Here is a 26,105-nt window from a genome sequence, read left to right on the forward strand (position 1 = left end):
AGAGTGATACAAATTATCCACAAGAAAAGTATTTTTCAAAGCTAAGGGCTTTTAAAATTGAGAACAAGAAATAAGGTAGAATCATATGTTTCAGGAGTAATGTGCCCTTTCTTGTGTCCTCTAGAATGAGTTGTATTGTGAGCATAACACTAGCCAAAATAGCATTCTGAGTAAGAAAAGAAATTAATAGAATGCCTAGAGCAGAAACTGTTCTATAAATAAGACCTGGATAATATGGGGGGAGAGTGTCTCAGTATATATGTTCCAGGATGCATGAAGGATCATTTTAAAACATTGCTGTGTCTTTACATGGAAGTGCTCAAAACTTTACTATGATTTCTACAGGGTTTCACCTCTCCACCCTCACTCCTTACCTTGAGCAAAATGAGATCTAGTTGCTTTCTGCTTTAAAACAAACACAGAAATCTGCATTTTCCTGTGATTTATTATATTTAAAGTCAGTGTCATTGTGGTTTAGTTTATTTCCTGAATTTACAGCTTTATCTTAGGGGTAAACTTTTACAATAAATTGATGGATGGGCTTTTGGGAGATAAATCTGATTCACTGAAACAGACAGAAGAACTTTAAAACTCTGGATAAGGCCTTATTTCCACTGATTTATGCATGCTTGAAAAAAAAATTTAACCTTCCTTTCCTCAGAGGCAAACTTTTTTTTTTTCCCCTTCACAGGTGAAAAGCCAGATCCTGACCAAACATTTAAATTAACATCTTTACAGAACTTTAGCAGCTGTCTGCCCAACTCTTGCACAACACTAGTATCTAATCATACTTTATCTCACAGACAGCCTGAGACAGTTCTTACAGAAACACCCCAGGACACAATTGTAAGTATATTATACACTAGTGTTCAAAATATTGTGAAAATGAAAAACAATGATCTGAACTAAATAATGTATCATAAATGACATGGTAGAAATTTTCTGTTTCAGGAATTAAACAGACTGAATTTAGAATCTTCCAATTCAAAGTACTCATTGAATACAGATTCTTCAGTGTCTTATATTGATTCAGCTGTAATTTCACCAGATACTGTCCCTCTTGGAACAGGAACTTCCATATTATCTAAACAAGTTCAAAATAAACCAAAAACTGGTCGAAGTTTGTTAGGAGGACCAGCTGCTCTTAGCCCATTAACCCCAAGGTAAGACAAATAAAAGATACTTTAAAATGTGCTGTAATATTAAACGATCATATAGTAATTCCTGTATTGGTAATATAAATTAATATGAACAGCAACTTATAAATCATTATGGAAATAGAGGTATTTAATAAGTCAATAATGAACCTATTCCATTTTCAGAAAATGAAGTAATAGAAATACAGTACCTGTGATAAAAATTCCTTCTTAAATATTGGAGAAAATTTTAAAGCATGCCTTATTCAGCTGGTGTATGAATTTAAAAAATATTGTGTTTATGGCTGTGCATCAGTGAACCTCTTAAAATGTTGGAATGCTTATGATAATAATCAGAGTGACAGCAGTGGTTATTGTTAAAGTGCTGTATTCCAAAATGGGAAGGAAGAATTGACACCTATTGATATGAAATATTTTGTCAAATTATCAGAAATATATGTATGTATAAATATAGGAACCCAGCCCAGAGGATACATATCCAAAAGAATCAAAATAAAAAATTATATGTTAAAACAGACTATGAGTTGGGTCCCAGGGCCAGGGAGCTACTAAAATAGTATGACCATGAGATTACAAAACTCATTGAATCCACAGATGTGTTCATTGGTTTCTGGAGACATTTTCTCTGTAATAGGGTCTAAATCCCATAAATTCCAAGAATTTGAAGTAATTTGATAATTTGGATCTTAGCTTTTACAAAGCCACTCTTCTTTGTTTCTAATAAATCTCCTGAGTCAGTAGTTGCTGCTCAATTTAGTTTCTTGATTTTTTTTTTTTTTTAATTTTAGTTATGGTGGGTGGAATAGTCTACATTCACAGCTTATTTTTAATCTGCCCCTCAGATCCTCAATGCCCCCAAGACTGATTTACCATTCTCTTCCTTTTAGACCTTCTAATTTAAGTATACTGCTGCTTTATATATGCCTTGATGACTTTTTGACACCTTGATTTCAACCTCTTCTCAGTTTTGGGATTTTGCCATTAGAAACCCCAAGTCCTGGAGATGGATCCTATTTACAAAACTACACTAATACATCTTCTGTAATTGACGTGCCATCCACCGGAGCCCCTTCAAAAAAGGTATTTTCCATGTAAAATACAGTTTTGGTATTGATGAAGGAAATTCATTTAAAATTCCAATCTGTTAAAGGCAATTTCAGAATCCAACTTTCTTTAATTGCCGTTGCTTTAGAAGAGTTTATCTAAATGTAAAAGAAGGTCGTCATTATCATAGCCTCCGGTCATAGTAGGAGACACAAAGCTGGTTGCTCTTTTGGCCACGTAAGTTTGTAACTCACAAGTATAGTTTATTTCAGCATATAGCTAAATAAACATATTCAGATTTTTACTTTTTATTTCCTTTTTTTAAAAAACAAAATTAAGATTGTTTCTATCACTTTGAATGTAAATAATGGAAATTACACCTGCCATAGTTTTTTCTTGTCCCCACCACTATGTTTGTTTTTTAATTATACTAATTAACATGATAAAGCCAGCTATTTCTGATAATAAAATTTTTATAGTGGATCCTCATACAGGTGGAGTAAATATGTAGTAAATGTGTAGTAAAATGAAAAATATTTCACAGTATCCTTATAGTAAACACTGCAACAAGACCGAGTTGCAACTGCGACTCTTTTTATAATGTTCTTTTATTAAAGTCTGTGGCAGTAGAAGCCAAAGTGCTGTTTATTTAAAACATATCTGTGGTGCACGGTATCTTATGTGAGAATTAAATTAGTTATATGTAAAATGCCTATTGCCGTGCTTAATAGATGTTTAAGAAATGGAAGCTAAATGAGTCAAACTGGTATGTGAATGACTGATATAGCCCTTTTACCCTCCTAGAGAGACATGTTTCTTCTTGTTTTGTTTTTACTCTTTTACTCCTGAACTTCCTTAGAGTCAGCAAAATTTTTTTCTACGATAGCTTCTTAATGAGTGATAATAGGAACTCCAAGAGTGGTAAACAGGGTCTATAAAGTAGTTAATATGTGGATTATTTTAAATAAGATTTTTTTAAAGTTGGCAACTACCTGCTGTTGTATTATTATGGGAGTGAAATATAAGTGTGGAAATTAGTTTATTACAGTTATGAGAAGGCATAGTAGGATGGTGGTTAGCATGCCAGGTGAAGTAGGCCAAAACCATGTGAGTCAGAGTAATTAAGGACAAGTTAGGCAATGAACAGGTACATGATTTCATTGCCCAGTCTCAACCTCTTCCTGTCTCAACCTCTTCTGCCTCTGTTCTATTACAAGACATTCCTGGAAAAGCTATACTTCTAGGTCTGCCTGCAGTATCAACTAAAAATATCAAACCGAGTAGTGAGTTCAGTAGATAGTTCTTTGCTAAATAAGGACCAAAGTTGACTAAGTTTTGTCCCTTGGGTGAATGTAGAGGTCCAAATCTGGGGAAGGAAGAGGAGGAAGTGTTATAAAAGTTTTATTGTAAGGGAGTGGTAGATTAGGTGAAGATATTCAGTGGATAGTTAGTTATAGAGGAAAGACTATGGCCAAGTGATAGAAATAATAATTGAAGGGTTAAAATGGCCAGGCTCTCCTAGGGAAAGAGAGAGTAGCTAAAGATCTTAATTTGGTAGTAAAAAAAATTTTTTAGTATCCACTGACACGGTAGCCAGAGATCACTTTATAAAGAAGTTAAGTGAGGACTTCCCTGGTGGTCCAGTGGTTAAGACTCCATGCTTCCACTGCAGGGGGACATGGGTTCATCCCTGGTCGGGGAACTAAGATCCCTCATTACGTGTGGCGCAGCCAAAAAAGAAAAAAAAAAAAGGTTAAGTGATGAAAATAAATAGAAATAAGGTAATAAATTAGAGAAAAGAGAAGGGGCAAGCAGAGACCAGTTAATAGAAGATTGAACACACCAGAAAGAAATGCTAATTCTAAGAGCAATATTCTTAGAATTTGGAAAATAATTGGATGATTTTTTTTTAATCTACTCCTCTGAATTACTCTAGAACTGTTTTTACTAAGTGCCAAAGAAGGGATATAAAATCTTACTGTATTATTATTTCTTTATGTATACTAAGTTAGATCATAAATCTTGAGAATAGTAGCTGTCTTAAAATTCTTTAGCATTTAGCCCAACTGGGAAAGTCTTCTAGGAATTTTGAGCCTTTCTCTGGAAACTAAAGTTGAAAGATGAAAGGATAGTATAAGGGTAAAAATACTGAGGTTAATATGGGGAAATAGGCTGATGTTCATTCTAATATAACATTAAATTAACCTAAAATGACATAAATAATGACATTAATAGTTTGTGTTTTCAGATGATAGTATATAATATGAAATCTTGTATTGGGAAAACGTAGATGGGCACATCATGATGTCTTTTATCATTTACAGTGCAATTTATAATTCACAAACCTTAGACTTTTTGTGTTTTACAGTCTGTTGCCAGAATCGGCCAAACTGGAACAAAGTCTGTCTTCTCACAGAGTGGAAACAGTCGAGAGGTAACTCCAATTCTTGTTGCACAAACACAAAGTTCTGGCCCACAAACAAGGTATTTATTATGGTGTCATTATTTGATATTGTTTCTTATTGTGAAACATGATTGTAATCTTTCCGTTTAGGCGGGTTTTGACTGTCCCAAGAATTCTAGAATGACTATTGTAAATTTTGAATATGTTAAATTTGAAATTTCTAACTTACTGAAAAACGAGTTTAATTTTTAGTTGAGTATTATAATGCAAATCAAGACAGGAGTTAGCTAAAATACCTTTTTACTCTAATTGCCTCATGAATTTGTTTAAACTAGATATTCTGAGCAGTCCTCCAAAATAATTTTCTTCTTTTTTTATATGATCTTCTCCACTGGTCAAGTACAGATAGATTATTCTCACCTTCCCCTATTATGCATTTCTGTAAATAGATCATAATACTAATCTTCCAATAAATCTTCAAATAATGAATCCATTTCCACACAGAAGTGGTGTTAAATAGGATCTCTCTTCTTGTTCAAGGACTCAAAAATAAATTATAGCTAATATTTTAAGAGAAAGCTCCAACTTTGTCTCCTAAAATAATGAACATGTACCATAAGTCTTAAAACAGACATACGTGTGCATATACCTTGACTATATAAAAGGCCTCAATATTTCTAAAATGCCAGGATGGTAAGTCTCATCATGAGGGCCAGCTCTCAGGCAGGTGACAGTGATTGCCTCAGGCTCGGTTATGAGAAGGAGCCTGAGGCCTCCTGCAGAGCATCATTAATCAGGCCAAGTATATGCTAGTCTTGAAGACTACATAAACATAATTTACTGAATTATACATTTCACTGTAAACAAATATACTAACTGTAATATGCATCAACTATAATGATTTTGTGTTCTTTGTATTATTCCATTTTATCTTCTCTTTTTTTAAGGTATAGTTGATATACACCACTTTATCTTCTTTACTGCTTGTTTTAGTTTCCTACAGCTACTGTAACAAAGTACCACAAACTGGGTGGCTTAAAACAACAGAAATTTATTTACTCACAGTTCTAGAAGCTATATTCCAAAATCAAGGTATAGACAGGACCGTGCTTCTTCTGAAGCCACTAGGAGAGGATCCTTATCTCTTCTAGCTTCTAGTAGCCCCAGGCATTCCTTATTTTGTGGTAGCACAACTCAGTATTTGCCTCTGTCTCCACATAGCCATCTTCCCTGTGTGCCTCTGTATTCAGATTTCCTTTTTCTTATTAGGACATCAGTCATACTGAATTAGGGCCCACTCTGATGACCTCATCTTAACTTGATTACATCTACAAAGACCATATTTCCCAAAAAGTTCACATTAGCAGTACTGGGGGTTAGGGCTTCAACATATCCTTTTGGAGATACAATTCAACCCATAACATTGCCTTATTAACACTTACTCTTTATTTTGTCTTTTTAGAGGTCGTTTTAGGGTTTATATTACACATTTTAACTTATCAAAGTCTACCTTCACATAATACTATACCATGTCACATACAGTATAAAACCTTATCACGGTATATTTTCATGCTCCTCTCTCAGTCTGTATGCTATTGCTGTCATATATTTTACTTCTATAGAGTGATTGTTGTAGTTTCTGCCTTAAATAGTTATCTTTAACAGAGTTTTTTTTTTTAATAAGAAAAAGAAGTCTGTTTTATAGATACCCACATATTTACTGTTTCTGGCGCTGTTTCTTTCTGTAGATCCAGATTTCAATTCGGTATTTTTTTTCCTTCATCTTGAAGGACTTCTTTTAACATTTCTTGTAGTCTAGGTCTGTTGGTAATGAATTTTTTTTCAGCCTTTGTATGTCAGAAGAAAGTTTTAAGTTCACCTTTGTTTTTATTTTTGAAAGATATTTTCACTGGGTATTGAATTCTTTTTTAAAAATATTTATTTATTATTTATTTATTTATTTATTTTGGCTGCACTGGGTCTTAGTTGTGGCATGCAGAATCTTCGTTGAGGCATGCGGAATCTTTAGTTGTGGCATGCGGACTTCTTAGTTGCAGCATGTGGGCTTCTTAGTTTCAGCATGTGGACCCTTGGTTGTGGCATGCATGCAGGATCTAACAGTTCCCCGACCAGGGATCGAACCCGGGCCCCATGTATTGGGAGCACGGAGTCTTACCCATTGGACCACCAGGGAAGTCCTGGATATGGAATTCTAGTTGACAGGTTTTTTTTTTTCTTTAAAGATGTTGCTTTACTGTCTACTGGCTTGCATTGTTTGTGGCAAGAAGCCTGTTGCCATCATTTTTGTTTCTCTATGTATGTAATCTGTCTCTTTTCTCTGACTCTTAAGATTTTTTCTTTATCACTGATAATTAAGCCATTTGATTATGATGTGCTGTAGTGTGTTTTCTCCTTTCTTGGCCTTCAAATTCATTGAGCTCCTTGGATCTGTAAGTTGATAGTTTTCATCAAATTTAGCTAATTTTGGGCCATTATTTCTTCAAAAACTTTCTGTCCATGTCCCTCTCTCTCATTCTGGGACTTCAAGTACATGTATATTAGACTGTTTAAAGTTGTCCCACAGTTCACTAATACTCTGTTCTTTTTTGTTTCCAGTCTTTTTCTTCTCTTTCATTTTGGATAGGGTTTACTACTGTGTCGTCAAGCTAACGAATCTTTTCTTCTGCAGTGTCTAATCTGCTGTTAATCCCATTCAGTGTGTGTGTGTGTGTGTGTGTGTGTGTGTGTGTGTGTGTGTGTGTATTTTATCTTAGGCATTCTGTTTTTCATCTCTAGAAGTTTGATTTTGTTCTCTCCTTAACATGCCTATGCTTTCTTCTACCTTTTTTAACATATGGAACTACATTTATAGTAGCTCTTTTAGTGATCTTAACTACTAAGTCTTACTGTGTCTGTTTTTTATTGATTGGTTTTTCTCTTCAGTATAGGTTATATTTTTCTGCTTCTTTGCATGCCAAGGTTTTTTTGTATGCCGGTTATTGGAAATTTTACGTGGTTGAGTGCTGGACTTTTTGTATCCTTTTAAGTATTTTTCAAGTTTTGTTCTGGGATGCACTCAAATTTTTTTTTAATATCTTTATTGGAGTATAATTGCTTTACATTGTTGTGTTAGTCGCTGCTGTATAACAAAGTGAAATCAGCTATATGTATACACATATCCCCATATCCCCTCCCTCGTGCGTCTCCCTCCCACCCTCCCTATGCCACCCCTCTAGGTGGTCACAAAGCACCGAGCTGAACTCCTTGTGCTATGCAGCTGCTTCTCACTAGCTATCTATTTTACATTTGTATATATGTCAATGCCACTCTCTCACTTCGTCTCAGCTTACCCTTCCCCCTCCCCCTGACCTCAAGTCCATTCTCTATGTCTGCATCTTTATTCCTGTCCTGCCCCTAAGTTCTTCAGAACCACTTTTATTTTTAGATTCCATATATATGTGTTAGCATATGGTATTTGTTTTTCTCTTTCTGACTTACTTCACTCTGTACGACAGACTCTAGGTCCATCCACCTCACTACAAATAACTCAGTTTCGTTTCTTTTTATGGCTGAGTAATATTCCATTGTATATATGTGCCACTTCTTCTTTATCCATTCATCTGTCATTGGACGCTTAGGTTGCTTCCATGTCCTGACTCTTGTAAATAGTGCTGCAATGAACATTGTGGTACATGACTCTTCTTGAATTATGGTTTTCTCAGGGTATATATATGCCCAGTAGTGGGATTGCTGTGTCATATGGTAGTTCTATTTTTAGTTTTTTAAGGAACCTCCATACTGTTCTCCATAGTGGCTGTATCAGTTTACATTCCCACCAACAGTGCAAGAGGGTTCCCTTTTCTCCACACCCTCTCCAGCATTTATTTTTTGTAGATTTTTTGATGATGGCCATTCTGACGGTGTGAGGTGACACCTCATTGTAGTTTTGATTTGCATTTTTCTAATGATTAGTGATGTTGAGCATCCTTTCCTGTGTTTGTTGGCAATGTGTGTATCTTCTTTGGAGAAATGTCTATTTAGGTCTTCTGCCCATTTTTGGATTGGGTTGTTTGTTTTTTTGATATTGAGCTGCATGAGCTGCTTGTATATTTTGGAGATTAATTGGTCAGTTGCTTTGTTTGCAAATATTTTCTCCCATTCTGAGGGTTGTCTTTTCGTCTTGTTTATGGTTTCCTTTGCTGTGCTTTTAAGTTTAATTAGGTCCCATTTGTTTATTTTTGGTTTTATTTCCATTTCTCTAGGAGGTGGGTCAAAAAGGATCTTGCTGTGATTTATGTCATAGAGTGTTCTGCCTATGTTTTCCTCTAAGAGTTTTATAGTGTTTGGCCTTACATTTAGGTCTTTAATCCATTTTGAGTTTATTTTTGTGTATGGTGTTAGGGAGTGTTCTAATTTCACTCTTTTACATGTAGCTGTCCAGTTTTCCCAGCACCACTTATTGAAGAGGCTGTCTTTTCTCCATTGTATATTCTTGCCTCCTTTATCAAAGATAAGGTGGGATATGTGGGATGCACTTAAATTACTTGTTAACAGCTTGATCCTTTCAGGTTTTGCTTTTTAATTTGTTTGGTGGGACAAGAGCAGCCTTTAGTCTGGATTAATTTTGCCCCACTTTGAGTACTCTACTCAATGACCTGTTTAGTATGAGGTTTTTTCACTCTGGCTATTGAAAATATGAGCCATTCCCAGCCCAAGGTGAAAACATTCTGTATGATAACATAATGATGGATGCATGTCATAATACATTTTTCCAAACCCATAGAATATACAAAACCAAGAGTGACCTCTAAGGTAAACTATGGGCTTTGGGTGATTATCAATGAGTGACAATGTGATAGTCACTGTAGATTCATTAACTGTAACATTGTACCACTTTGGTGGGGGATGCTGATAATGGGGGAGGCTGTGCATGTGCGGGGGCAGGGAGTATATAGAAATTCTCTGTACCTTCCCCTCAGTTTTGCTGTGAACCTTAAACTGTGCTAAAAAAGAAAAATAGTATTAATTAAAAAATTATCATTAAAAAGTAAATTGGTCAACCCAAATGACCTCACTTGCTGAAATCTCTACATTGAGATTGTGTCTTTGAAAGCCTGTGCATTCTTTATTCACTGGTCAGCTTCTCTTTTATTTTCAGAAGCTTCTTTGACCCAGACTCAGGTAATTAGTAGGATTTCCCATAAGCTGTATAAACTGTAAATAGTTTAGTCCATAGACTTACTGTCAATTAGATAATTTGAGGTTTAAATCTGCTTGCTTTCTAACAATGGAATTCTTTTTTTTTAATTGAACTATAGTTGATTTACAAAATTGTATTAGTTTCAGGTGTACAGCAAAATGATTTGTTATACATACATATATATATATATATATACATACATTTACATATATTCTTTTTCAGATTCTTTTCCATTGTAGGCTATTATAAGATACTGAATATAGTTCCCTGTGCTGTACAATAAATCCTTGTTTATTTTATGTATAGTGGTGTGTATCAAGAATAAAATTCTTATCTCTTAAGATTTGCCTTTAAAGTAAAAAAAAAAAAATCTATCCAAGTGATTATTAGATTCCTTTTGCTCTAAACAGAATAATCCCTTGGTGTGGCTGTTTGAATTTACAGGGTAATAACTTCCCAGGTATCAATTGTTCTAGTTTCTTTTTCTCTAACTTGCTATAGTTGCAAACGAGGGCTAGAGATAATTGGTTTATAGATGTGTTTACTATTTATTGACCCATAATTTTTATGTGGATTGTTTTAAGTTCAAATTAGCAATTTCAGATAGAGTGAAGATCTGTGCTATAATTTTTATCATTTTATCGTAACAAGAATCATTTTTTAAATAAGAGTTTTCATAGGGGGATGAGAAAAGGACTGATCTCATCAATTTTAGAATGCAAACATATTGAATGCATATTTTTTAATATACTTGAATTGAAACAATAGTTAATGGTCATAAACTGAGTTTTTTTTTTTAATGTCTACTTTTATAATTTTTTAGTACAACACCTCAGGTATTGAGCCCCACTATCACATCTCCCCCAAATGCACTGCCTCGAAGAAGTTCACGACTTTTTACTAGTGACAGCTCTACAACCAAGGTAATTTAAAGATTTCTGTATGTCACATTTACTTAATGCTTCCTCCTCTAAAATTTCTGTTCATCGATGACTCAATGTCTGATGAATAAATTATACTATTTAAAAATTTTTTAATGTTTTTTAATTTGGAGGACCATCGGTAACATTTGTAAATTTTCTTGGTCCTTTAATAAATATAACATTGTAGAAATTACAAAATTATAGTGATGGAGAGCAGGTCAGTGGTTATTAGGAGTTAGAACTGAGGGGAGGATGTGACTTTTACAGCATAGCACAAGGGAATTTCTTTGTGTAGTGGTAGAGCAGTCCTATATCTTTATTGTGGTAGTTGATTACACAAATCCATACATGTGACAAAATTATACTGAACTATATACACCAAAATTTTTTAAAAGGTGCATGTGAAAACTGATGAAATCCAAATAAGATCTATAGTTTTGGTGCTAGTGTTGTACCAATTCCAATTTCCTGGATTTGATGGTGTACTACGGTTATGTCAAATGTTATCATTGGGAAAAATTGTGGGAAGAGTAAATGGAAATTTTCTGTGTTTTCTTTGCACGTTTCTTTGCACAATTGGAGGAACTTATACCTTTGGTAAATTTTCTTCATCCATTGACAAATATTATGGACAGTCTTTAACTCTGACATATATAGATCAGCAATTTTATACCTTATAAATTACAATGCTCTGAGACAATTAGATAGTTGTTGTATCTACTTACTTTCTTATTTTTAAATAATAAATGAAAGTGATGGGTTTTTTTTAATGTTTGTTTGTTTCTTTATTTATTTGGCTGCGTCGGGTCGTAGTTGCGGCACATGGGCTCTTCGTTGCGGCGCGCGGGCTTCTCTCTAGTTGTGGTGCTTGGGCTTAGTTGCCCCATGGCATGTGGGATCTTAGTTCCCCAGCCAGGGATTGAACCCACGTCCCCTGCATTGGAAGGCAGATTCTTAACCATTGGACCACCGGGGAAGTCCCAAAAGTGATATACTTTCAATAAAGAGAAATGCTTAAAGCTAATGTACCTTAAACACTAGCTAGTTAATATGATTTATTTTCAGAATTGTTGCATTTGAAATTAAATGACTTTGATGACTTTTGTTTTCTGAGAAAAATACAGATCAATCAAAACTGTTTATTTTATATCTAATACTTGAGAAAAAGGGTTGGGAGGATGTCTAAAATAAATGAGTATAACAAGTGTGGGATTTTCCTTCTTGTTACAGGAGAATAGCAAAAAATTAAAAATGAAGTTTCCACCTAAAATCCCAAACAGAAAAACAAAAAGTAAAACTAATAAAGGAGGAATAACTCAACCTAACATAAATGATAGCCTAGAAATAACAAAATTAGACTCTGCAATCATTTCAGAAGGGAAAATCTCCACAATCACACCTCAGATCCAGGCATTTAATCTACAGAAAGCAGCAGCAGGTCTGTTTTAAATGCTTAATATCTTCTTTGTATTTTATTTTATTCACTTATTTTAAGTAAATTTATTTATGTTCATTAAAGTGCTTTCCATTTTTTTCTGGATAGATGTGGAATTTTTAGTGAATTATTTTGTAATTAGCCTTTCTAGAAAACCAGACTGCTTTACTGTGTTTTTCTCCTTTGTTTACTACATTGTTTTCTCCTAGAAGGTTTGATGAGCCTTCTTCGTGAAATGGGGAAAGGTTATTTAGCTTTGTGCTCATACAACTGCAAAGAAGCTATAAATATCTTGAGCCACCTACCGTCTCACCACTACAATACTGGTTGGGTCCTGTGCCAGATTGGAAGGGCCTATTTTGAACTTTCAGAGTACCTGCAAGTAAGTATGAAAAATAGTTATATATGCCTTTCTAGAGATAATTTAAATTTAATTAAAATGCTTATGCTTGAGAAGACTAGATCTAAAGGGTCAGTATTTATTATGTAATGTCTATATTTATTTTGTCACTATTTATAATTTATCAGCACAATTCTTTCTGTGTTAAAGGGTAGTTTAAATTCTTTGGGATTACTTGAGATAGATTTGTAGAGAACCCAAGTCATCCATACATTCTTTTTTTTTTTTAATTTATTTTTCCTTTTTTTTTTTTTTTTGGCTTGTGTCGGGTCTTAGTTGGGGCACACAGGATCTTTGTTGAGGCATGCAGGATCTTTTTGTTACAGCACACGGTCTGCTTGGGTTTCTCTCTAGTTGTGCTGCTCGGGCTTCTCTCTAGTTGTGGCGGGCAGGTATTCTCTCTCTAGTTGTGGCGCGCGGGCTCTGTAGTTTGTGGCATGCGGGCTCTCTCCTTGAGGCACGAGCTCAATAGTTGTGGCACTTGGGCTTAGTTGCCCCACAGCATGTGGGATCTTAGTTCTCGACCAGAGATCGAACCCGCGTCCTCTGCTTGAAAGGTGGGTTCTTTACCACTGGACCACCAGGGGAGTCCCCATCCATACATTCTTATGTGAAACATTTGTACTCTACTTAGTTGGATCTGAAAATATGTATTTACCATGTAATAGATATTTATAATCAATTCTTTCTACTATATATATAGAGTTCTTACTGGGATGACTTTTTGGCATTTAGTATGTTTTATAAATTTAATACTATGAAGAAAGTTGTATGTAATCGAGAACATAATGTCTGTATTGCAAGGCTTTTATCATTTTAATTTTAATTATATTTGTTGCTTAAGTTATCTGTTTAAATCAGGAAAGGAGAGGATGATTAGCCTAAAGCCAAAGAAAATTCTAATTTACTCCCCATTTCTTCTTTCAAAGCACTTCATCCCCCGCCCCTAAACTTAAAATTAGAAAAACATTTAAAAAAAACTTTAAGAAACCTATATATTAGTAAAATTTCTCTAACATAAATTATTTAAAGTTGATAATAAGGTCACTTATTTGCCCTGATTACTTTCAGCATATATTTGAGTGCATGTTGTATCCTAGACTCTCTTCTGTACTGTAATATAGCTAGACAGATAATTGCTTGCCTTCAGAGAGCTTACTTTCTAGTAAGAGACATATTGTAAGCCAATAAATATATAAGGACAGGCAATAAGCATATGAAAGAAATAGCAATAAGTCATAGCAATAAGCAATAATAATAGCAATAAGCATATGACGTAGCAATAAGTCATATGAAAGAAAAATGAAGCATGGTAAGGAGATTGGGAGACAGTGAAGTATGGTGCTATTTTTAAAAAACATGCTCAGAAAAAGGTTACTTCTCCCTTAATGAGCCATGCAAAGCTCTAGGGGTGAAGTGTACTTCCAGGTAGAGAATAAATGCAGAATATACCTATTCTTGTAATTTTGAGTACTAAAGAAAAAAGAGTTGTAGACAGAAAGACTTTTTCATTTCTGGATTGTGATTTTTTTAATTGGTACACAGGTAAAAGCTTTGTTTGGATTATTTCTTATTTATTGTTTCACAGGTACTTTACATGAATTTTATTGTTACCCCTAATTATAGAGCAGATGTAGACCCAGATATTTAACTAAAGAAAGCCTTTGTTTCAACTTAATTTAATAAGTTGTTTTTTTCATTTTCCTTTTTGTCTATGTCACAGTCACTTTTCAGAGGAAGCAATAGATTCTGAAAAATTTTAAACCAGAAGGTTTCCAAAACCTGTATTTGGCAGGTGGTTAGGTCTGTCTTCTCTTAACCAATGCATGTTTGAAAAATGCCCATTTGAAAAACTTATCTGTATAACTTTTAAGGGATTTCAGGGAAGTCACAAATCTAAGCTAATTTTAGATAGTATATGGCCATATCTAAGAATTGTTCCTATTTTTCTAGTTTTATAAATTCTGTTTCCATATTTTGTCATCTTCATTTCATTAAGAGTAAACCAGATATTCCTTATTCTAAACTAAACTTGAATTTCAGAATTTTTAACTTACTGAATTGATAAACTGGGGAGCTACATAACCCAAAGCCTCAAACTTCAGGGGAGAGAAGCACAGTTCTGGAAGCTTTGAGTGTGGTGAGGAAAAACTTTGACCTGGTAGCTGAGAAGGGACCCTAAAGTCAAGAGAGTGCTGCAGAAGAAAAGGGAATTATACTAGGCAGGGACTATAGTTCCTAGCAGGTAAGACATTGGTGGAAATATTCAGTGCTCAACATGCCATAGGGTTGGCGGCCAGCCAAGCGTGTTTTTCCCCTAAAGTTTTCAACTCAACCTCTTAATAATCAGTACAAAAATAGGTTTTGTATTACAGAGGTCATTCTTCTCTCACCTTTCCTGAGAGTTATTCTATAAAGCCATAATTAAAACATGGAATAGTGTTTTTTGAGAATAAAATAATTGACTTCTTTTTAAATTATTAACTTTGTATAGATCTCTCTTCTGTCTTTTTGGTGGAAACAAATTTTCTTTTCAGAATTCATGTTCCTGCCATGACTTGTTTATAAAAACTAGGTTAAGTGTGAATATGATTACATCAGTATTTGACCTACCATGGAAGCTTCCTCAATTTGGCCATGTGTTAGTATCAATACTAGTTCACATAAACACTGTAAAACAAGGCAGCATTTAGGTCCTATGAGAACAGTGCCCAGCACTCTCCCTCTATATATGTAAATTGTATCAACTTGTTTTCCCCTTACTAGTTTTTATATTTCAGGCTGAAAGAATATTTTCAGAGGTTAGAAGAATTGAGAATTACAGAGTGGAAGGCATGGAGATCTACTCTACAACACTTTGGCATCTTCAAAAGGATGTTGCTCTTTCAGTTCTTTCAAAAGACTTAACAGATATGGATAAAAATTCACCAGAGGTAAATTAACTGAAACACTTTGCTTATGTGGCTATCTTTTTTTAATTTTTTTTTTTTTTTTCTTTGCCTCACCAGCGCAGCTTGTGGGATTTTAGTTCCCTGACCAGGGAGTGAACACGGGCCCTAGGCAGTGACAGTGCAGAGTCCTAACCACTGAACCACCAGGGAATTCCCTGTAGCTATCTTTTGATCATCTTTACCAAACGGAAATGACCCAAATCATTCATTTAGTATCACCCACACTTATTTTCGTATTCTTCTGTATAGGCAGGGACTCAGAGAAGAAGGGGAAATCCTAGAGTATATGGTGCAGATTCACAAATAGAAAAATCATAAAGCAGATATCTCATTCAGGGTTAATCAAGATTTGGTTTTGTTATAATTGCTGTTGTCACCAAGAGTAGAGTTCATTAAACAGAAATAGAGATTTTTTTAAAATGCTCATTTTAAATTAAAATAATAATTTTAACTGTCATTTTAAGACATAGGCACAGTTTACATGTTTCAGTCCTATAAGGATTTTATTTCCGTGCATCTCAAGAATACTGGGTGGTACTTCTGTAACATATTTAAGCTTCTGTAGTCTCCATGAACACTGAATTGGCAAATACTGAACCATTGCTCCTAGGGGAAATATACACACACACATCACACTTGGATCCACCAGTGATCACTAAAGCACTGCAAGTATTGATTTTGGTTTTACAAATAAATTTTAGAAAGTAGACAAATTTGCCAATATGGAATCCATGAATGAGGATTGACTATATTAAAACTCTTTCAATTGTTGTCTTTCTGTTCTAACATCTGAGTCTTGATTTTAGTTATAGATTGCTTTTGTTAGAAAAAAATAAAACAAAATTTTAATTGTGCATTTGGTTCTTGTTTCCATTTTTTTAAGGCCTGGTGTGCTGCAGGGAACTGTTTCAGTTTGCAACGGGAACATGATATTGCGATTAAATTCTTCCAGAGAGCTATCCAGGTTGATCCAAATTATGCTTATGCCTATACTCTATTAGGGCATGAGTTTGTGTTAACTGAAGAATTAGACAAAGCATTAGCTTGTTTTCGAAATGCTATCAGAGTCAATCCTAGACATTATAATGCATGGTAAGTGCTAACAAAGTGCGAAGGCAGTGTCTTATTGATGGGGCTGATACTCAGTAATTTTTCTTGTTAGATATCTCTTCGTTGTCATGAATTTGATTACTAACTAATACTTAAGAATGGTACATACTAGTTGATAACTTCTAACCAAAATGGTTTTTTATGTGAAATTTATACCTTTAACAAACTCTTAGCTAATGCCAATAGAATTCCAGATCCTTATGTTCAACAGTTTCAACCTTTTCTCCTGCCAAATTTTTGCAAATAGGTGGTTTTGTTACTTTGATTTGCTACTTTTTTTAGAACACTAAAATGGTGATTAAAATAGAAAGTGGTTGGGACTGTGGAAGGTTAATCTTTCGGGTTAATCATTATAGCAATTTTCTATTTGTCACTAAATCTGAAGCACTAGATTATTGAAATATATTTTTTCATTTGTGTATATGTGTTTTTTAATGGATATCTCATTTCTAAGCAGTTACATTGCCTGAAAGATGGCCTGATAAGCACTAGCTTCTGCTGACCTATTAAACAGTCAGGCTTGCCAACATTCACATAAAGTTCTCTGTGATATTTTCAGAGCTCAGTTCTTAATAGGACTTCTGTTGTTTTTTAAATGTGTACTATCTGTTCTGCTATATTGCAATAGTTGCATTCTTAAAAAAACTTTACCATATCAAATATTATGCTATAAAAATAATTGTTTCAGTTAGAGAAAAGGAGGAGTATTTAGACTAGCAAGCTTTTACTGGGAAGAATTTCAATATTGAGTTATTTAGGTAACTATATAAGTATTTAACTAAACATTAAGCAAATTTGTTTTTCCAACTCCAAGGTAAGTAGTCTTTCTTCAGTTATCTCCACTTTCACCATTATTAGCACAGAACTTTTCATACCTTTTGTTCACCTCTAACACAATTATAATTATAAACAAAACCACACAAATAAAGCAGATATACTATTGTGCTTTTTTTCTTAATTATTTGGTGTTTATTCCCCATCATCATTAGCTAGTTTAGCCAAGAGGGATCCTTAATGTAAATCAGTCATAATGTGTTCATTTGATGTTTTGAAAATTCAGGAAAAATACCTGTATATTAAGTTAATGTACTGTTACATAGTCTTTAAAATGTATAATTTTGAAGTCTATTTGAAGCCTTTAAAAAATATAATTTTGAAGTCTATAAATTTTGAAATCTGTAGGAGCATATTTTTGACACAGTGAGTGGGGAGACGGGATGGAAGCAGAACATGACACTATGCATATTCTAATTATAGTATAAAATATATATGCATTTGGACAAATAACATGGAAGTAGCATTGTTAGGAGTTTAGGGTCTAGAATCATAAAGGAAGGAACTGATTAGAATCCTTATTAGCTGTATAACTTTGGGCAAGTTATTTAACTTCTCTAAGCCTCAGTTTCTTTATTTAAAAATGTGATTGGTAACAGTACCTATCTCCTTGGTTCCATCTAGGATTAAATGAGATAAATCACACAAAGAATTTAACAAAATTATTGGCATACACACATGATAACCACTCAGTAAAAATTAGTTACTAAATCTAGATTGTAGTGGTGGGTCTAAGGATGTGGTTTCTTTTTTCCCTCGTTGTTATAGTTTTATTTGATTGATTGATTAACTGGATTGGATTTATTGTTTTCACCTGTAAAAGTGACTTGTCTAGAATGCTTTGACAATTTTTTATCATGACTGATAGTTTTTGCCTATCCTAAGACCATCAGTATTTTTCTACTGGTTTATTAAAATGCCACATTCCATATATATCCTTTTATTAGTTGAACTAAATTAGCAGTTCATATCCCTAAAATTGTACTTTATTTTAAACTCTCAGGTATGGTTTAGGAATGATTTATTACAAGCAAGAAAAATTCAGCCTTGCAGAAATGCATTTCCAGAAAGCACTTGACATCAACCCTCAAAGTTCGGTTTTGCTTTGCCACATTGGAGTAGTAAGTAGCTTTCTAAGTATTGTTCAGTTAATCCCTTTTTATTGACTTAATTGCTATAGTGAAAATTAGGGCTTTTTGTTATTGTTATTCTTGAAACAATATCCTGGATTCTTTTACAGCCAAAAATATTGCCTTTTTGCTTGGCATAAAGAGAAATCACTGGAGTACCCTCATTCCTTGGGCAAGTTACTTAATTTCTCTGAGGTTCTATTTTATGAATGACAAGTAATACCACCTTGCATACCTCATAGGGTTATTATAACACTCATATGAGATACTTCATATTTTTGAAAGCAGTTTTCTATATTAATATTTAGCGCCTAAATTAAGTAATTAATAACTTAAGGCAAATGATTTCTTGTATTTTAGCCTCTGAGTGATGTAGATATGTCAGGACTAATTAAAATTCTTATAAGGCAGTGTGGATTGCCAATTTTATATTTATATTTTTTTAATGTATCTGATAATAAGTTGTACTTTGATAAGATAGGAGAAGAGGTATGTTTGCTTTTTAAAATCTCATTTACTAGTTTCTCTGCAAGCATGGTACCTTAAGTTCTTTTTCTTGCCCTCTCACCCGCTTCCCCTCTCCCTCTTTCCTTCCCCTGCCCCTTTTTCTTTCTCTCAGCAAGTTTGGCTTTTGTGTGAACAAGCGTACAATATGAGGAAAATTATATTAGTTTGGAATTTCACTATTCATTTTGGGGGAAGAATTTTAGTTCTTTATAATTTCTTAAAAATTGACATGGTAACTTCTTTTATAGTTAGATAATGTGCAAAAAATATAAAGTATGTCAAATTAAAGATTTTTTTTTCTATCACTTTACTTAAGATAAACCAAAGTTGATTATCTCTTGATACCTTTTAGTGAAGTTGAACATTTTTTAAAGTAGGCTTGCTTCTAAAGTTATTGTGGAACAGATTGTTTTATAATTTTGAGTGGTTTATTTGAAGTTTTTAGATAAAAGAGTATGCTCCTCTGTTAGGGAACCTAGTATTTAGGATTTCAGTTCTGTGAGCAGAATATTTGGCCACATGTAGTAATAACCTTCTGCAAAGATCATTGCATAGATGAATTTAGCACCAGATGTTGGTAGTACCTACTCTCACATTCTTGTTTGTTAAAGTTCCACAATCACATCCATTCACTCCACTTTATTTTATTTTATTAACTTATTTATTTTTATTGAGATTTTCAAGGAACGTAATTTCAGTTTTAATCCCACTTTCCAATCACACTCAAGTTCCAGCTAAGAGACTGGGTCACGGTTTCATAATTATACGATATAAAACAGACAAAGTGTGATGGTTGAACACCCCCCACTGGCCAGTTTCTAAAGCCCATAGTCCAGCATTGTGTGATCTTTGGGTTCTAAGACCTAGAAAGGTCACTTATCTTTGCTATAGTTTCCCTGTTTTTGTTTTTTTTTTGAAGTATAGTTGATTTACAATGTTGTGTTAGTTTCAGGTTTTCAGCAAGATGATTCAGTTATATATATATTCTTTTTCAGATTCTTTCCCATTATAGGTTATTATGAGATATTGAATATAGTTCCCTGTGCTATACAGTAGGTCCTTGCTGTTTATGTATTTTGTATATAGTAGTCTGTATCTGTTAGTCCCAAACTCCTAATTTATCCCTCCCCCACCCCTTTCCCTTTGGTAACCGTAAGTTTGTTTTCTATGTCTGTGAGTCTGTTCCACTTCATTTTTAACATATAATTCATCTAAGGAGGAACAGAGCAGAATATGAGTACACATGAATAAATAGTGAGACTTGGTTGGTTTTCTTTTAAGCTATTTAAAATAAATTATTTACTACCCAGAATTACAGATCAATGGTTTTCAAATATGTAAAGCAGAGGACCATTTTTAAAACAAATTCCTAAAATAGGTAAAAGTGTAATTGTTCCGAGTGAAACAGGGTTGGTAAGTTTTAGAGCCAAATCCTCTAGGGGTTCTTGGAAAGTTTCGAAAAGTCTAATATTTAGAGGACCATAATAAATCTGTTAAAATGTGAGTATTATCTAGCTAAATAGTACAGATTTTCTTGAGAAGGAAGACAAAGTTTTTTCTTATCTTTTAGGCTTAAAGGTAACCAACTATCTACTCTAAAGATAGAATCTTGATTATCATTATGTAGGGTAATGGTGAATTGGGAGCTATGTTGGTTTTGAGTCACACTATTTGGTTTTCACCTTTTGGTTTTCAAAAGGAAAAATAGGATCTTTATTTCTTACAGGTTCAGCACGCGCTGAAAAAATCTGAGAAGGCTTTGGATACCCTAAACAAAGCCATTGTTATTGATCCTAAGAACCCTCTATGCAAATTTCACAGAGCCTCAGTTTTATTTGCAAATGAAAAATATAAGGTAAGATATATATATGTATCTTAATCGTCTCCAACATTGTACTGCTTAAGTTTTACCCCTTTTTTAATAAACTAAAAGTTATTTATACTTGAATTTTTATCTTAGTCTATTTTCCCCATTTTTAAAAGCTATTAATTTCTTTTTTGTGCCTGTGTGATTTTATTTCTTCATGAGAAGTTCTCATGGGAAGGATGGGTGTATGGATATTTAGGAATATATGGTTATCCCTTGAAAAGATTTCCTATGTGGAAAGGCAGTTATCTTAAATGTAAAACCTAAACCATCCTGTTAGGACCAAAATATGTGAACAGATGACAAATGAATGTGTGCATTTTTCAATAAGTATTTATTTGAGTATCTGTTATATGTCAGGCACTAGGAATATAGTGGCAAGTGAAGCAACCATATTTCCTGCCTTTGAATAGTTTACCATCTAGTACCCTTCTAGAGGGAGAACAGACATTAATCAAATAATCACAAGAATAATACATAAAGGAAAAGTATACATAGTGAGTTATGAGATCTTGTAACAGGGAGACTAGGTAATCATAAACTATGAATCCAAAGTTTTGATTTTAAGTTCAGGTTACTTTTTAAATAAATTCAGGCTCTTTCTACTAAAAACAGTTAAAAACTTACCAAAAAAATACCCGAAATTTAAGTGCACGGAAAAACTTGGGCTAAATAATCCATTTTAGTAGACTCTTTCCCTAGAAATCTGTTCTTCCAGTATGCATTGAAATTTGCTGAAATCGAAAAATACAAACTTGGTGGTAAGCCCTTAACTTTTTACAAGACTGAGAAAGATATATAAAGGGATTAAATGTATAATTTATTCTTTGTCATTTATTCAGTAATTCTTCTAGTCTTGCTCTGGTTTTCTTTATGAAGAAGTGGATGTCTAATCCTACTGTTCTGTCCTTTTAAAACTTCTTTTAAATCTGATAAACACTTTTAACTTGCTCTTTGACGTACTATAATTGTAATTCAGCATTTGTTTTCATTTTTTTGCTTCACTGTACTTTTCTAGATATGTGGTCAGGTTTTTCTGTTGAAGGATTTTATTCAATTTATTGTTCTTAAAGCCATTTTAATGCCACCACACTTACCAGGAATGCCATGTAAATCAGCCCTATACTTGCTTCAAGAAGCTCATGTTCTAATCTGACCCACTGTCCAGGCCGTAATGGTTATAGTCATTTTTGAGTACCAGCTTGGGGCTTGGCTGAATTATAGGCCTACTTTGATGCATGGATTAGATACAGGTAGAAAAAGGGCATAAGGAACAGTTACTGATTGCTTCTGAAATGTCTTGCCTCCAAAATGAAAATCAAATTGTGTTAGAGGGCCACCTCAGTCTCTCTGTGGCAAAAACATTACTAGGCACCACCCTATTTAATGTGTTGTGTTGATATCTAGTTGTGTAAGTCTTAAGTCTTTTAGGGCAAAAATGAGAACTCTGGTGCTGTGTTAGACACTATTTCTCAATATTTCTCACTATTTTTCTATTTGCAAGTAGATTATCGGGGGGGAGGCATGATAGATACATGAAATTTTGATAACAGTTGTAACGTACAGTCAGAGGAAAAAACACACATCGATTCTGAACTGTGTGAACTGTGTGTGGTGTAGAAGTAAAGAAGTTTTGGGGTACGTTATCTTGATTAAATTTTCTTTAAAGCAGTGATTCCCAAAGTATGGTCTGGGAACTTCTGTTGGGGGGGTCCCAGAAACCCTTTCAAGAAGTCCACAAGGTCAAAACTATTTTCATAATAATATTTAGATGTTATTTGCCTTTTTCACTTTCATTTTCTCCCCAGTGTACAGTGGAATGTTTCAAAAACTACTTGATGTGATATCATAAGAGATTGAATGCAGAAGCAGATAAGAGAGTCCAGCTGTCTTCTGTTAACCAGAGATTTGCAAAAATGTTAAGCGATGTCACTCTTCTCACTGATTTTTTATTGTTCTGATTAGAAAAATATTATGTTAGTTAACATAACTAGGCCAGATTCCTAACAGTGGGATTGCTGAATCAATGTTTACATGCAGTTTTTAACTTAATAGATAATGCTAAGTTGTCCTCACACAGAGGTTGCATCAATTTACAGTTCTGCCCTCAGTGATGAGAATACCTGATTTCCCTCACTCATGGTAACTTTATGTAACATCAAACTTTTTATTTTTGTCCATTTACTAGGTGAAAAATTGACAGTATCTCATTTGGGGAGCCAGTTTTTTTGTTTTTTATTTTTGGCTGCGTTGGGTCTTCGCTGCTGCCCTCGGGCTTTCTCTAGTTGTGGCGAGCGGGGCCACTCTTCGTTGTGGTGTGCGGGCTTCTCGTTGTGGAGCATGGGCTCCAGGCACGTGGGCTTCAGTAGTTGCAGCACTTGGGCTCAGCAGCTGCGGCTCGCGGACTCTAGAGTGCAGGCTCAGCAGTTGTGGCACACAGGCTTAGTTGCTCCGCGGCATGTGGGATCTTCCCAGACCAGGGCTCGAACCCATGTCCCCTGCATTGGCAGGCAGACTCCCAACCACTTCGCCACCAGGGAAGCCCCAGTTTTTATTTTTAATCATCATATCTTCCTTTTAAATACAAATGCAATGTTCCTATCTGTCTTTTCAATCTCCTGAACCCTTTAGCAGTGGTCAGAAAATCGCTAGATAATTTTAACTCAATTCAGAGGGTTAAATTTTAGGCTCTTCATCATTAGTTAAAATGGCAGGTTGGGGGCTTCCCTGGTGGCGCAGTGGTTGAGAATCTGCCTGCCAATGCAGGGGACACGGGTTCGAGCCCTGGTCTGGGAAGATCCCACATGCCGTGGAGCAACTGGGCCCGTGAGCCACAACTACTGAGCCTGTGCGTCTGGAGCCTGTGCTCCGCAACAAGAGAGGCCACGATAGTGAGAGGCCCGCACACTGCGATGAAGAGTGGCCCCCGCTTGCCACAACTAGAGAAAGCCCTCACAGAGAAACAAAGACCCAACACAGTCATAAATAAATAAAATTTAAAAAAAAAATGGCAGGTTGGTATTCAAAGCTTAGTGCTGGTGTCAGGGAGAAGGTAAATTAACAGAACTTAAGAGTTGTTCTGCAACTTAGTTTTTAAAACACTTTCATATACAGTGTGATGGAGTTTAGTTATTTTAAACAAAATGGTGACAAAAACAAGGGTTGTCACCTCCATATTTCACAAAGAATTGTATGTGTTTTTCAGTGAATTTTGGTGAATTCCTGCCACTTCTTAGTTCCTGTTGTCATAAGTATTTTCCTTGCATTTTATTTTCACAACAAGAATTAATGCAACAAGGAAGTACACTGATTAAGATCTAGTAAGCTTTAGTTAAGATGATTTGGGAAATTAAATAAAAACACTTGCTTAGTCAAAACTGGACAATTTTGCTACTGTGTTTTTCTTTGCTTTTTTCAGTCTGCTTTACAAGAACTTGAAGAATTGAAACAAATTGTTCCCAAAGAATCCCTCGTTTACTTCTTAATAGGAAAGGTAAAGATTGGGGCCCTGGTTCTAAACTGTGACTTTCATAACAAATATTAATTTTTGAAGAATAAATATAATATTTTATTGTGCAGTATCTATTGAGCAAATTCAACTAGAGCTCTGAACTAATTGCTCTGGAAATAAAGAATGGATTTAGTTTTAACATTTAAGAAGATGATATCCTAATGAAGAAGCAAGAACACACACCCTATAACCCTAATCCTTCTATAGTTTTGGAAGTGTATTAGCACTTGCAGCCAATGGCCAGTAATGAGTTCATAACTGAGGCTACCTCAAGGAAAGCCCTTAGCTTCCAATTATCAATAAAATACTCAAACATCCCCCAAAAGAAGAAAAGTAATGCCGCTGTGTTCTTTAGTTTGAAAAAATGGCTTGCAAAATTTCCAAGGCCAGACTAGTCAGGATTTTACACACTGGGCCCCTAGATGCCAGTTGGTTAAGGTAGCTGAGGACAGTGGACAGGTGCTGAGAGTTGATGTAACTCCGTTTAAAGTCAGTGTAAGTGAATGCTAATCAAGCAGCTTATAGTCCATTTCTTTCCATTATCATTGTTCCAGACAGAGTGAGATTTATTGGAAGCTCACTACCTGAGAGATACAGGCAAGGAATTCTGAAAATAATAGCTGAATATATTAAAAGGAACTCAAAAGTTGGTATGAATTCTTCGATAGGATGAAAATGTCCTACTCAGAATGAATTTATAGCACATAATCAAGAGCCTAATTTAAATTTAAAATGCTTAGGATTTTATAGCTGAAGCTTACAACTTAATGAAAAATGTAGTGCTGCTGTTTATTTTTAGGTTTACAAGAAGTTAGGTCAAACGCACCTCGCCCTGATGAATTTCTCTTGGGCTATGGATTTAGATCCTAAAGGAGCCAATAACCAGATTAAAGAGGCGATTGATAAGCGCTACCTTCCAGATGATGAGGAGCCAATAACCCAAGAGGAACAGATCAGTGAGTATCATCCATGTAAATTAGGTTTATATGTGGTTATTCAAAGCAGAAAGCTAGTGAAACACCACATCAGAGTTGGTAAGATGAAACATATTTCTTTATGGCACGGAATAAACATGGAAATTTTTTGGAGTATTCAGAAAGCTACCTTTTGTATAAGGATTTAGGGACTGCTTTTTTATTTTATCTCTAACCATGATAGATTCTTTATCCCAAATGAAATTTTAGGGAAGTTGAACAGGGTAGTATAATAACAGCATGCATATGGAGCCAGGTAACTAGTTTCAGCTCAGATCTAGTTTGCTGTGTGATTTTTGTCAAATCCATTGCTGATTTTTACCTAAGCTTCAATCTGTGTAACTAATTAATGCCTGCCTTATCTGCTTCATAGGAACGTGGTAGGGGGAGAAAAGATGATAGGTGTGACTGTGTTGAAAACATTGTAAGTGCTAAGTGAATGAATAATAAATTTGTGCACATTTTAAAGTACTGACAGATCTGTAGTAGCTATTCAAATTCTATGTAGCTCTCACAAATCTAAAATCTAAATATGTGGCAAATATATTTAAATGGAGAGGTCAAGAAAAGAGGAAGGAGCAAAGAATTTGATTGATAATTTAAGGCAGTAAATACTCTATCCCTATATTGAATCACTATATTGTACACCTGAAACTAA

General features: G+C 34.5%; 1 protein-coding gene across 13 annotated transcripts in view; it reads left to right on the forward strand.

Annotated features, from left to right (window-relative positions):
* Positions 1-26,105, forward strand: part of CDC27 (cell division cycle 27) — a 57,454-nt gene that overhangs the window by 27,763 nt on the left and 3,586 nt on the right. For 3 of the 13 annotated variants that reach the window (XM_082373811.1, XM_082373804.1, XM_082373813.1), the window contains exons 6-18: positions 692-846; positions 952-1,163; positions 2,123-2,237; positions 4,552-4,685; positions 10,629-10,728; positions 11,959-12,166; positions 12,373-12,545; positions 15,344-15,496; positions 16,398-16,606; positions 18,462-18,579; positions 20,822-20,950; positions 24,381-24,455; positions 25,273-25,429. In XM_082373811.1, coding sequence (XP_082229937.1) covers positions 692-846; positions 952-1,163; positions 2,123-2,237; positions 4,552-4,685; positions 10,629-10,728; positions 11,959-12,166; positions 12,373-12,545; positions 15,344-15,496; positions 16,398-16,606; positions 18,462-18,579; positions 20,822-20,950; positions 24,381-24,455; positions 25,273-25,429 — 1,938 coding nt within the window. Of the gene's footprint in view, positions 1-691; positions 847-951; positions 1,164-2,122; positions 2,238-4,551; positions 4,686-10,628; positions 10,729-11,958; positions 12,167-12,372; positions 12,546-15,343; positions 15,497-16,397; positions 16,607-18,461; positions 18,580-20,821; positions 20,951-22,770; positions 22,881-24,380; positions 24,456-25,253; positions 25,430-26,105 lie in introns of those variants that run through there. The other 10 variants (XM_082373812.1, XM_082373809.1, XM_082373814.1 and 7 more) reach the window with 8 other exon arrangements.

The sequence above is a fragment of the Balaenoptera borealis genome, assembly GCF_965194805.1.
Source record: "Balaenoptera borealis genome assembly, chromosome: 20".
Taxonomy (NCBI): domain Eukaryota; kingdom Metazoa; phylum Chordata; class Mammalia; order Artiodactyla; family Balaenopteridae; genus Balaenoptera; species Balaenoptera borealis.